This window comes from Mastigoproctus giganteus, chromosome 12 (assembly GCF_048544385.1).
Source record: "Mastigoproctus giganteus isolate SK-2022 chromosome 12, ASM4854438v1, whole genome shotgun sequence".
NCBI classification, from domain to species: domain Eukaryota; kingdom Metazoa; phylum Arthropoda; class Arachnida; order Uropygi; family Thelyphonidae; genus Mastigoproctus; species Mastigoproctus giganteus.
Window position 1 is genome coordinate 155,225,469 of NC_143586.1, and position 14,778 is coordinate 155,240,246.

A 14,778-nucleotide genomic window follows, 5' to 3' on the forward strand; every position below is an offset into this window, starting at 1 on the left:
TTGGGGGACATCAAATCCGCATACACACGTGGAACACGAGCGGGACTCTCCAAAAGTAAATGTCTTTTGCGCCATATCTCAAAGGAAAGTTTATGGTCCATTTTTCTTTTGTGAAAAGATTGTAACTGGGGAGATTTATCTGGATTTATTACGCTTATGGCTTCTACCCCAACTACAGGACGATAGTGCGAACTTCATTCTACAGCAAGATGGTGCCCCATGTCACTTCCATCACATAGTCCGGAATTTTTTAAACCGCCATTTACCGCAGCGATGGATCGGACGTGGGAGTGCTGCAGCAGATCGAATCCTGGCTGTCTCTGTCTCCCGACCTAACGCCATGCGATTTCTTCCTGTGTGGTTTGTAAAGGATAACGTTTTTGTGCCTCCCTTACCTGCGATTATACCAGAACTGAAAGATCGGATCACCAAAACCATTGACAGCATCACTCCTGACTTACTAAGCCGTGTGTGGGAAGAATTCGTTTTCCGATTCTGTTTTCTGCTGGTTCGGCCACATTTCCTGAATGAACTGACTCTGGCCATACGTTTTTTCAACATGCATGTGTTGACAGTTTTACTTCTTTGAACATAAAACTATGATTCCGATACAGTCCACAATTGAGAAATGTTTCCATGCCTCCATTACTTCACTAGATTCAGAATCAATTTTTTTCAAAATCTATTGTAATGATTTTCTGATGTAATGAGTTTTAAAGGTAGCTATAATGCCTTGATCTAATGGCTGAATTAAAGAAGTTGTATTAGGTGATAGGAACATTACTTCAACATTTTGGATGACTTAAATCTTTTGGATGGCTTGGTTGTTATCCAATAGTAATAAAACTTGGAAATTTAGATTTTTCTGCTTTAAATAGTTTTTCTACAGCTTGCACAAAACAATTTAGAAACCATTCTTTAAATAAATCGGCAGTTGCCCAAATTATGCCTGAGTTCCTTAGGCATAATTTAGGGCTGAAAGTTTAGACAAGACGAGATTATCTTTATTTCATCTTCTGTTAGCTCGCAGCAAGATTTTAATGATTCAGAATTTCCAGTAACGTTGATGATTGACACTGCGTGATAAATGTGGGATTTTATTTGTAAAAGGTGTCAAGGATAAAAGAATCAAAGATTAGACATCCCTGCGATCGGCTGAATTTTTCATTTCAGTTCCCACATGTTTTCTTGTTTTTATTTGTTTCAGTTTTCCATATGTGTGTATAGCTTTATTATTTCTTTCAAGGGCATTCATCAAGGTAACCTGGCAGCAGATGATCCCACCACAAACTACGTGTAGTACAGATACGTATATAATAAAAAGGTTATAAAATGTATTGTTTATAGGTTGCGACCAAGTTGTTGTCTTGTTTGCAGTATACAAATGAAGAATTAGCCACAAGTAGACTCTTGCTGTCAAAAAAACAAATAAAGGGAACACAAAACCATAAAGTTAAACGGCTGACGATTGAAATAGTGGCTGCAGTAGACTCCTCTCTCTGCCCAAACGTTGTTTAGCTCTTTCCTTGAAAGCAGCAGGACACTCTCTAATTACAAGTAGCATCCATCACTGAGGAACCTATTCACAGCCTGCAATTCGTTGTTTTTTTTGCGATATGCAAACAAAGAATTAGTCGCAATTAGACCTTTTGTGTGAAACACTATGAAGTAATTAAATGGGCAATATTTCTGGCTGCAATATTTCTGCAGCCAGAAATATTGCCCATTTAATTACAGTCAAACTTGGTTATAACGAGCACAGAAATAACGAGATCATGGCTGTAATGAGCAAAAAGCCATAATGATTTTAATTTACTTGTATTCCCATACAATTGCTCACTGTTATAATGAGCAGACTACATGGATATACCATACAAATTTTGGTAACTTTGCAAACATTCTTAATTGCTCGGGTAGTCAAAAAAACCAAATTCTTGGAATAGACAAAAATGAATGGGGCGACTTAGCTTTTATGACCACACACATCGGATTAGAGGCCAGTTTATGACGTAACCTTGTCCTTTCGGGGGTGGGGTCTATACAGTAGTGCATTGGTGTTCCGCTTGTAATTTCTATGGTCGCATTACGGATTGTCTTGTATTCACTGAACCATAAATTTATTTTGGGACTCCTAAGAATTTTGGAAACGATAATTGTTTGTATGCAGATCACTTTACTGTCATTTGAAAGTATAATCAATTAGAAATGAACCCTTCATTTGGAAACATGCCTACTAACAAAAGAAAGTCTCAATTTGTGAAATTATTTGTGTTAGAATGTGGTGCAAAAAATGTTGAAGTGTGCAAAAAGTTTTCTTTGTCCTCTTAAAAAACAGTATCGACATTGTGGAAGAATCAACATGTTTACATGTCTGCACTGGAAGAGAACATAAAAGAAGAAAAAAAAAAATTTAGAAAGTGTGAAGTTACAAACTTTGATGAAGCACAAATAAAGGGAACACAAAACCATAAAGTTAAAAAGTGGAAAAATTTGCTGTATGTAACAATGGTTGGCTGAATCAATTTAAAAACTGACATAACATCTGTTATGAAAAAATCAGTGGTGAATCTCTATCTGCAGATCCAATAATGGAAATGAATGGATTGACTGTGTTTGGGCAGAAATCAGGAAAGATGTCAATGACGAAGACATCTACAACACCGAGGAAACAGGAAATCATGTTTATTATCTATATATATAAAATGCTTAGGTATGCTGCCAAAATTTTTCACCTTCTAATTGTTGCCAGCACCGTTCACACGGTTCACCTTGCATGACCACCACACCGGCCATTCTTTATTAATTTTTGTACTAACGTTTTTCGACTGAAGAAAGGCAACCTATGCTTGAAAGCTAGTAATGTATGTTTATTTTATCTGTCTTCAGTTTTAATAAACCTTTCTAAGTTTTAAGAAGTGTAAAGATGGCTGAAAAGTGTGTAAGAACTTTGTGAAAATGTAGAAGAAATGCTAATGAAACATTAGAGGAGAGATCTAAGAGACCAAAACAAGACTACGACTATGAAGATGGACAGAAAACATTGAAGAAAGAGAAGCAAGATTGTAAATGAGAAGACGGGCAAAATGCCATAGGACTAATCAGATAGAAATACTGGATGTGAATAATCAACAAGCTGTAATTAATGTGGAAGAGCATAATATGGGAAATATGTGTTACAACTGTGAGTATTGCAATGCAAGATATTAGGGATATGAGTTAAACACATTGAATAAATACACTAAATGCTCTCATGATGGAAAGGTTTCACTTGACCTGCTGTCTGAGATACCTACTCTATTATGAGAGCTGCTTACAGGGGATACATGTGAAGCAAATAACTACAGAGAATATATACGGGAGTACAACTCAGCAATGGCGTTTGCATCAGTTGGCACAGAGATTAAATCACCGCCTGGAAATGGTCCATACTGTTTTAAAATACATGGCCAGATTTACCATTTGGTCTCACCGCTATATCCAGATGAGGCAAATAAGCCAACTTTATATTTTCGATTATGCTGAAAAACAATCAAACCAAGGGTATATGGCTGAAGTAATGCAACAATTGGATGAGATGGTTAAGAGACGATATAATGCACTTACATCCAAAACAGAGGTTGCTGCAATATTTGTTGGAGAAGACGGGGAACCACCTGCAAATTGTGACATATGCATATATTCCACAGGTGACTGCTGTAGAATTATCTCACTGCTAAACAAGAATGGTAAAGACTGAAGGACCTAGATTAAACTATTTATACCATAATCAGAAAGATGGTGTATGTTACACCGGGTACATCTAGTTAATTAGTATTATTTTTGGTGCCTCCGTAGCCAGGTGGGCAGGAGCAGCAGTGCGTAGCACACGTTTCTTGATTAGACCGGGGTTCGAGCCCGTGACCACCAAATACGGAGGATGCAGAAAGGTCAGGGAATGACCACTGCATATCCCTGGAGCAATATGGCCTTAGTTGCTAATGCTCCTAAAAACCAAATAACAACAACAACAGTATTGTTTTAAATTATGAGAAATAAATTGTGTTTAGTATTAAGTGTATTGTAGTTTACACAAGTATATTAATACAAATAATATGTAGGTATATACTAATATTAATTTTTTTCTCTCTAATATTTATTTTGTTTTTTGAATCTATCTTTTTTATCAAGTTATTGAGAATTAAAAAAAAAAAAAAAAAAAAAAAATTGGAGGTAGATTTAACTCATCACTGATATAGTGAGTAATGGTTATAACGAGGAAATTTTTGCGGTCCCTTGATGCTCGTTATAACCAAGTTCAACTGTATTTTGAAATTTTCATGTTTTTTAAATTTTAGCGATTTATTTTTGCCATGTACTACCTAAAACCTTCTGCGTGCCACTAGTGTTACAAGGTGGTACCACACTTTGGAAAACACTGCTTTAGTTTGTGATTTTTTTATGTTGTGTTTACTTCATATAAATTTATTGAATTAGTGTTTTATAATTACAGAAATGTGTAAACCAATAATATGGCCCCTAAAGATTGCAACAAGAAAATTTCGATTAACATTAAACAAAAAATGTGGCGGAAAATTGTCTGAGGTCTTGGAACAAATATTAAAATAAAAATTACTGTTTTTAGCTGGTTTGACATGGGGGGATTTTATTCCAATGGGGATGAAACTCATCCCATCACCTCCACCTGGATTCAACACTGAACCATGGATTCATGGGAGGTCCCCATGGAATGCAGATGTATGAATGTATCCCCAATACATAAAGGGTGATCAAAAGGTGACAGGAGTAATTAAAGACTTGTTAGCTTAATATCTGTTCCATGGAAAATAACGGAGTCACTGGTTAAAGAAGTAATGCAGGACCTTCTAGACAGGAATGCAGTTTTACTGCAGTCACAGCATGGATTTGTTAAAGGACAGTCTTGTCTAACCAATCTGATAGGTTACTATTATGCAGTGACCAAGGAACTGGATGCAAAATATAATTTTGGAATTAGCATTATTTGAGGCATAAGATGCAAGAATGCAAGCTTTTAAAGCATCAGCAAAAAAAAAAAAAAAAAACTTTCCATTTCACCCATCCGGGCACTCCAAATGTTTGTTTAGTTCAGCCTTAAATTTATATAAGCCATCAACTTCCACAACAGATGGAAGTCTGTTTCAGCAATCAACTACCTGTTGGCTAAAGGCCAAACTCTTGCACATCTATTCTGCAACTGTCTTTCCTCAATTTGAATCTATGCCCCCTCAGGTTCTTAATCTGAGCAAGTGGAAGAATCCTATCAGCATTGAGCATTCAAGGCTTTGTACACCTCAATCAGATCACCTTGCAGGTGCCAGATACTGCAACTTGCAGAATTTAAGCCCCTCCTGGTAAGAGAACCCCCTTTGTTCCTCTCACCAATCTTGTTGCCCTTCTCTGTACTCACGCTAGCAACTCTACATCCTTCCTAAAATGAGGCCTCCAGACCTGTACGTAGTACTCAAGGTGTGGACTGACTTATTGCCTTATACAAAGGGATAATCAACTCCTTGTCTCTGCTAGCAAAATTCCTATAAATCGTTGACAAAGTTTCATGACCTACCCCCCAAGTCTTTTTCATTCTCCACCTCCCCAAGTGTAGTACCACACAGTTGGTATGTTTCTCTTGGGTTACTGCTTCCCATATGCAGTACTTTGCATTTGTCAATGTTAAACTTCAGTTGCCACTTCTCAGCCCATCTGACTAACTTTTCTAGATCCTTTTTCTGTAGCATGCTGTCTTCACTGTCATTAACAACCCTGCCAACCTTTATATCACTCCAAACTTGGACATTAAGCCTGATATTCCTTCATCGATTAAACTATTATGCCATAATCAGAAAGACTGTGTACACTGAGTGATCACTGAATTATGACTACCCCTATGAAAACTGAATGATACCCGTTGACCACATGAGGTACGAGAATGCGCAGTAGGTAGTAAAATTCCAAGCGTGGAAGGATTTATTGGACATTTGATAAATGACAGATTGTGGGAGCTTGGCAAGCTGCTGCCTCGATTTCCCAAACAGCTGAACTGATGGGGAGCCATCTGTTCAGCTGTTTGAGAGCCATCAGTTTGAGAGCCACCTTTGTTGAAGTGTACCAGGACTGGCTTCAGTATGGTCAAACAACGATCCCACAGCAAAACTGCAAAGGTCAGTTAAAGGTTGATGTTTGAGGTGAGTGCTTGGTCTGATAACTCGTACAGGCGAACAGGCACAGCACTGTTGAAGAGTTGACTACCTAATGCAACATAGGCCAATCCTGAACAATATCTGGCATGACCATGTGTTGCATGCTTGCACGTATGGGCTATGCCAGCAGACAACCCCTACGGCATCCTCTCCTAACCAAGGTTCATTGGCATATAAGACTTGCCTGGTGCAGAAAGCATGCAAGTTGGATGTTAGAAGACTGGAAGAAGGTGTGCCGGTCAGATGAATTACGTTATTTACTTGACACCAACGATGGTCGTGTACGGATTTGCCATCAACAACATGAGGCTCTTCATCCACCATGCATAGTATCAAAAGTGCAGGCCGGCTGAGGCAGTTGTATGGTATGGGGCATGTTTCACTGGCAGGAACTTGAACCCGTGGTGCATATGGAACAATGTATCACTGGTCTCTGTTATCGTCAACTGCTTGCTGACTGTGTACACCTCACTATGTTACATTTTTTCCCAAATGGCAATGGTGTCTTCCAAGATGACAATGTGCTGAGTCCAGTGGCTCGGCGCATTGCAGGAATGGTTTGAGGAACACAGTTCTGACTTCCAGCATATCGATTGGCCTCCGGACTCCCCTGATATCAATCCCATAGAACACTTGTGGGACACTATGGAAAGGCATATCAGGCGTCTGGATACACCAATCACCTCCATACCTGCATTGCTGACCGCATTACACACAGTTTGGTTGGCCATACCTCCCAAACGCTTCTGACATCTTGTTGAATCAATAGCATGTCAGATAGCTGCTGTACTGAGGTCAAAAGGAGCACCTACGAAGTATTAGGTAGGTGGTCATAATTCAGTGACCACTCAGTGTATGTTATGGTGGGTACATCTAGTTAATTTGTATGAAATCCAAGTATATGATATCAAAATTATTTTTTGCATCCATTTCCTTTGTGACCACATCATAGTATCCAATCAAATTGGTCAAACAAGACTTCCCCTTAACAAACCTATGCTGTGTCCGTTTTGTGCCTTTGATAAATACGCAAAACAACAATGGGCCCAGCACCGAACCCTGGGGACTCCACTAATAATATTAATCCATGTAGAGCAGTGTCCATTTATTACCACTGTCTGCAGTCTCCCACTGAACCATCCTTTTATCCATTGTAGCAACTTTCCCTTAATACCATTCTGCTCCAATTTGTCTTCCACTTGCAACAGTATCAAAAAGCTTTCCTGAAATCCAAGTATATGATATCAAAATTAATTTTTGCATCCAGTTCCTTTGTGACCACTTGTAGTATCCAATCAGATTGGTCAGACAAGACTTCCCCTTAACAAACTCATACTGTGTCTGAACTATTACTGCAGTCTTGTCTAGGTGATCCTGCAAAACTTCCTTAACCAGACTCCATTATTTTCCTCAGAACAGAAGTTAAACTAACAGATCTATAATTATTTGTGTCACCCTTTGTGAATTAGGGATACATTAGCACATCTCCAGTCCATGGGGACGGACCTCTCTTGAATCTAAGGATGCTCTCAGAATTATGACTAAGGGTTTGCTTACTTCCCTCGCTGCTTCCTTAAATATAACTCCACATCTCCAGTCCCCTGAAGCCAAGGATTCTCTCATAATTATGGCTAAGGGTTTGCTTACCACTTTTGCTGTGCCGCTTAATATAACTGGATAGATTCCATCTGTCCCAGGTGCCTTTTTTATGTTTAACTTCATTAATTTCTCCTCCACGTTGCTTTCCATTATTACAAAATCATTTAGCTCCCTGTTACAGTTCAGTAAACTTCTGTCTTCTCCTTCCTTACAGAATAACTCGTGTGTGAATGTAGATGCAAAATACTCATTCAGGTTGTCAGCTATCTGAGCAGGCCCATCGACAATTGAACCACCAATATTAAGTGGACCAATCTGATTCATCCCCTTCCTTCTAGAGTTTAAATAAGTAAAAAAGTCTTTGTTGTTTTTCTCTGCATCCTTTGCCAAGAATTTCTCGTAATCACCCTTCACTTGCCTAACCTCCTTTGTGACTTGATTACCGACTAGCTTATATCTGCCATAAGTTCTGTGTCATCTTATAATTTATATGCATCCCAGGCATTTTTCTTCTCTGACACGAACGGGCTAGTTCATTAGTTCATCTGACATCCATTTAGGTCTAAATCTTGAACAGTATTTCTTAGTTGGTGTGAAAAGCCTAGTAGTGTCCATGCATTTGATCTGTCTGAGACCACTGTAGTCACCTTTATGAAAGAAAAAACCCTTCCCTTTACCCTTGATGATAGTTACATCTTTAAGTAAATCCCACATCAGTACACTGATCACTGTCATCTAGTGGTTCCTTTATCTGCAAATTCTTTTGTATGAATGATCATTGCTGATAATCAGATCAAGAGTATTACTCCCTCTGGTTGGCCCTTGAACACGTTGCTGTAGAAGACAATCCCCCAATCAATCCACAAAAGTCTTTATAGCGTGTAAGTGACCCACAAGTTTCAGTCAATATCTGGAAAGTTAAAACACCCCCATTACATGACCTTCTAATTTACTGGCCCACTCTATTTCTCTCCACAATTGTTCATTGTATTCATTAGAGTCATTAGGCCTATAACACATTTCTACTCTCATTTTTCCTTTCCCAGCGTTGTCACGCCAAACTGACTCAATTGCACTGTCTACTCATGTCAACTGGATGCACTTCCTTAGATTTTATGTTTCTTAACTAAGAGCATCAACCCCTGTTCCCTTCCTACCTTGTCTATTGTTTCTGTACACATTGTACTCCTGAAATTCCAATTCTGCACTGCTTATATCTGTGTGACACCATGTCTCTGATATCACAACAATATCTGCCTTTGATGTCTTAACCAGCACTTCAAATTCATCAAATTTATTTACTATACTTCTAGCATTGGTGTACATGCAAGTATACATGCACCTGTTCTTACTCTTAGTTACCCGAACACAGCCCATGTATTTACTTGTTCCATGATGACTCCAGCAGGTCTTGAAATCCCCAGCAACTTGCTCTCTACGTTGCTGCTCATTACAATAGAAGCAGTGCAAGGATCACTTTTGCCTCTGATTTGGCTACTGTTAATCTTTTAGTCTGTGAATCCACCAATCTAGCAGTTTTCCAACCCACCTAACACTGCCTCAATAGCATCAGTGGATATTCTTGTACCCCTTCTATTTAAGTGTATTCCATCCTTGTAGAAGCAGTCTCTCCTGTTAGCAAGCATAGACCACGCTGAAAAAAATTCTATCCCATGAGCCTTGCGCAGTCTCTCCAGGGCCTAATTGATTGACAAGGTTCTCATCATATACTCCCTCCTGTCGTGTCTGGGCAGAATTGCAGACACTTTCAAATTTAACTCTAAATTACAACTTTTTTTTTCAACATTGACCTGTACTTGTTAAATAAATCTGCAGAACTCTTATTTTTACGGTCTCAGACTCCTACACTTAAATGTCATTAGTGTCAACGTGTACAACAATATCATGTTTTGTGCCCTTGAAAGATATCTGCTCTACAATGTCATCAACATTTTCCCCCCGTCTCCCTGACAATAGTCACCGACAATAACTAGCTCCTGTCTGACCAACACATTCTGCCACTGTTGCCTGATTCACAGGAGGTGAGCATCTGGCGTTGAGTTGAGCAGCTGAGAGCTTGATAGACCCCTCATATTAATTTCTATCTACCCTACACCTCAAACTCTCATAGATGCCCATCAGAACACTTAGTTGGCACCTAATTTTTTCTAACAAGGATTTTATAGTCCTTTGTTCAAAAAATGACATTCTAAAAAACAGTAGTACAAAATTACCTCATCTTACAGGCAAAATAAATTTTTTTGTTTTAAACACCATCTATTCAAAAATTTTAGATGTCCTACATTACAAATTAAAATAAAACCTTATTTTATGTTCAGTACTGAAATTTTTGTTCTTAGCTTATATTTTGATATATGTTTATTCTAACTTCCTTTTAACAATGATTATCTTTTAATATTTAAAATTTTCCAATGGCTGTCAGACTGTAATTGTGGGAAAGTATGTTAAAAACATTTAACATACTTTTAGAACATATGAACAAGAAAATAATTTTAAAATCTATATTATTACATTTCAAAAGTACTTGTGTTATTTTCCTGTTGTAATTTGTGACACAATTAATTACTTATTAATTTGTAAGAAATATTCTAAGATGGTATTTCAGTCATTCCATCTAAATGAGTGAACTGACCTTTATCAGGTTTTCCCAAGTATTTCTATTTGCAATGAAATGAACTAATAAGTATAAATAAAAATTTCAAAAAATGAAGAAAAATATCTGCAAGATTCTCACACAGTTGTCACCTGTTTTGGTAAACCTGAAATAATATCATCTGACACTAGACACCACAATTTTAATGGATTCCTTTCCATAATCAAAAATTTTAAATGTAAAGAGAGGCATATTCAGTTAATTTCTTATATAAGAATTAATTTGGACTTTCCTTTGTTTCAAAACTTAAATTTTCCAGAACAGATTCATAAACTGCTCATTTTTATCTCAGATTTATAACAGAAATCAACCGAAGAGGAAAACTATTACTACAAGAACTAAATGAAGTATGTACTCAGAAAAAGACACAGTTAGCTGGTAAAAATCAAGAATTGGTTAACCTTGGAATAAGACTTCATCATTGTTTAAAATTTGCTGAGTCTGCTATTTCACATGGCAGTGATGTAGCTCTTGTATACAGCAAGAAAAGCATTACCAATCAGGTAATATAGTTTTAAATATTTTCTATTTTTTATATTATTATTATTATATCTCTTTATTGCCTATTATAGAAGATATATTAAATTGAGTTTCATTGAATGAGGTCCAATGAGCCAGAGTTAAACAATATTTGAGAAGTAAAATGAACTTAAATTAAGTGGAATCAGTTATGTAAGCTATGTAAAAAGAGCAAAACAATATCCATTAGTTAAATATTTACATTTAGGCCAGAGTTTCAGAATCCAAGTCAAATTGGGCAGAGTTTTGTAACAGGTGAGTGCCCAAAACTCATGTACCCGTGGAGGGCTGGTGTGTTTTTAGATTCAGCAGCTGTAGAGAAAAGCATGAAGAATAGCAGAAATCAGTTGCACAGTGTGCATAAAATGGAAGGCGTCTCCATAGCCAGGTGAGCAGGAGCAGCAGTGCGTAGCACACGCTTCTTGATTAGACCGGGGTTCGAGCCCGTGACCACCAAATACAGAGGATGCAGAAAAGTCAGGGAATGACCACTGCATATCCCTGGTGCAATATGGCCGTAGTTGCTAATACTCCTAAAACCCAAATAACAAAACTAACAACAGCATAAAATAGCAGTCTGGCTACATCAGGCATCTGTAGTTGTTGTGAGAATCATCTTAGGAGACATATAACTGTTCAACAAATATCTTGTTCCTGTAGGACTGATCAATGAAGCATCTGCAATTTCTGTCAAAATATTGCATGATGCACAGCATCTGTGTTGGAACGAACCTGTCCATGGGCCATAGACTCTGGTGGAAAGACTAAAGTATTTTTGTTTTTTTTTTACACAAAAAGTTTTCCTTTAAATTTAAAACTTTACAATGCAACTATAGGTTATTTTACATGACTCTGTGTTCCTCAACTTTGAAAGAAATTTTAGAAAGTACCACAGTTTGACCCTTCTTAGTTTTAAAATTTCATACAATCTATTTGTTGAAAGAATTATATAATGGTTAGATCTTTCTGAAGATAATTGGTATTAAATGCTGATATATTGTGTTCTTATTAAATTTTGTTAGTTTTCTATGGAAAGAAAGAGAAAGGGGATAAAATTATTTGTGTTCAGGTACACTAAATATATATACAAATGACTGCCTCTGTATTAGAATACAGTAAACCCCCGCTATTCGCGGGGGTTACGTTCCTGAGAAATGCCGCGAATACTGAGTTACGGCTTCCATAGTAATAAAAGAGTTCCATTCCAAAGCATGAATTGTATAAGAAAAAAAAATTAGTGTAAAACTTTGTCTATGCATGTATTATATGTACCTCCATAATATGACTATATACGTAGACAGTACATAGTGAAATACAAGCATAAGGCATTGAAATGAAAATAAGAAACAATTTAATATTAAATGTAATATTTATTAGAAATTTCAAACAAATTTTTCAAACCAGCGGCTTTGCTAGCTAAAAAACTTATCCCGCCAGTGCTATCACCAGTTTCGCTAGTGTTGATAAAGGTGTTTTGCCTTTTCACGAATGATGAGTGAACTTAATGGAATTTTATTTTGAGTTCGGTCTTCTATCCACGGATTTAAAGCCTTTTCCATTTTTTCTAATTTAACATCATGAGTTAGAGAGCAAATTTTTGAAGCAATTAGCGCATTTTCACGGACACTACGGTGGATTTTTTCTTCCGATTTCTTGATTGATCTTACTGTTCACTCATTGATTTTATAATGTTTTGCCACTGAAGAGACACTTTAACCGTTAGAAATTTTATCTAATAACTAAATTTTACTCACTAATGTCATCACCTTCTTTGATCTTTTCACAATTCCCTTGTTATTTGTAGCCATATTTTTGTAGGGATTAGAAAAGAACTTGTCCACAATAAAGTCACTTTCTTTTAACCGTTAACATACTCAAAAAAGTGTTTACCCTAACTGCAAAATGGTAGATTTTTCACTTTTGTAAGAATATCAATTCATAAATTGATGAATTTATTCAATTTAAGCATTTTAAGCATTTAAAAGCAAACGACGAAACCTTCCATGACAAGCACAGAACACATACTGAACAAAGATTAGTGGGAAATATTCACGCTTGCGATTTTGTCACCCCTCTTCCCCCACCCACTGAGCGCTGTTTTGACCGGGAAAGATGATTTTAGCCACTCCCATGTTTGTATGGCAGAAAATGTTCATGGTGCTTTAAAATTCACATTTTTTCGGTTTCATTTTATATTAAATCAGCAACCGCAAATATGCGAAACTGCGAATACAAGTACTGCAAATAGCGGGAGTTTACTTTATATCCCTTTTATTCTTTAAATTTACATTGCTACATTACAGTAGTGCCCAATAAATTGTAAAGGAAGCAGTAATTATTATTTTGTCCTTTTTCAAAGAACTTCATAGAATTGGTTTTTGTGAAAAGAACATAGTAAACTCAAGACCATGACCATGTGCCATTGTTCTTACTGATGTTATATATGTACTTGCAATGTTCCAATTATGTGGCAGAGTAATTCCCTGTTGTATGTTTATGTGCTGTACTGTAAATTGGTTTTCTTGTAAAAGTGTCTTTGGAATTTTTTTGAAATTTGCATATTACCTCCAAATTTGGATGAGTTAACAGATTGTGAAGAGTTTGGTGAAGATATTTTACAGGACCTTAATTCATTTCCAAAAGAAATTCCTGGTTCTGTGGAAATTTCAATTGAAAATACCAATGAACAAGTTGTTTTACCCCTGTAAGAAGATGTTCCAGAAGATAAAAGTGGTAGTGATTCAATGGTATATCTTGATTTCGAAAAAGCAAAATGGCTGAAGAGACATCAATGTTCATTTGTTCCAAAAGGGAACAAATGAACATTGTTGTACAAGTGAGTTAGATACTGGGAAAAATGATTTAAAAGATTTGTCCCCACCCCAGATATTCGAAAAACTTTTTAGTGATGAAATTGTAGACTATACAGGGTGTCTCAAAAATATTGGTACAAGCGTTTAGGGGGGTAGGTAAGATCTAAAGGAATGTGAATCGCATAGGAACCCATAACTGGAAACGTCACAGGAAAGTAGCAGTAGAGGCACAAGAAGCAGAAATGACACAAGACAGTAATTAGTGGCAAACATTTATTTGACATAATATTAACAATGGAGTACGAGATGGATGGAAGATGGATGGATTTCATGATGTTACAACAGATGCTCGAAGGTTCCACCATGAGATGCGATGCATGCGTGATACCGACGCAGCATGGATTGGCGGACATGGTCGGACACACCTGGAGTTTTTTTGACAGTAGCAGCAGCGCAGACGAGTCTCGCCATGAGATCCATTTCCATCTCCACAGGTGATTCATACACGATAGATTTGAGGGCCCCCACAGAAAGAAATCAAGGCTCGATAAATCAGGGGTGAACGTGGAAGCCAAGCAATGGGTCCACCACGACGCCCAAAACGCCTGTTCAAATGGTCACGAACACACTTTCCATAAGTGTGTTTGTGACCATTTGAACCAATTTGCAGGTGCCCCGTCATGTTGAAACCAAATGTTGCGTCTCACATTTGCTGGAACATCGTCAAGTAACCCTGATAGAACTTGTTCAAGAAAGATTCAATATTTAGCGGAGTTCATGCGGGATGGTAACAGGTATGGGCCGACTAAGCAGTCACCGACCATACCTGCCCACACATTTATTGCGAAGCGATGTTGTGCCGCATGGGGGCGCACACTGTGTAGGTTGTTGTGAGCCCACACATGAGCATTGTGCTGATTGAATAAGCCTTCCTGTGTGAAATAAGCCTCATCCGTGA

At 37.4% G+C, this 14,778-nt stretch overlaps 1 protein-coding gene across 1 annotated transcript in view; it reads left to right on the forward strand.

Annotated features, from left to right (window-relative positions):
• LOC150077530 (transcription intermediary factor 1-alpha-like) overlaps window positions 1-14,778 on the forward strand; it is a 337,193-nt gene that overhangs the window by 105,342 nt on the left and 217,073 nt on the right. Inside the window, exon 4 of the mRNA XM_090385676.1 lies at window positions 10,781-10,991. Within this exon, the coding sequence (XP_090241802.1) occupies window positions 10,781-10,991 (211 nt within the window). The remainder of the gene's footprint in view (window positions 1-10,780; window positions 10,992-14,778) is intronic.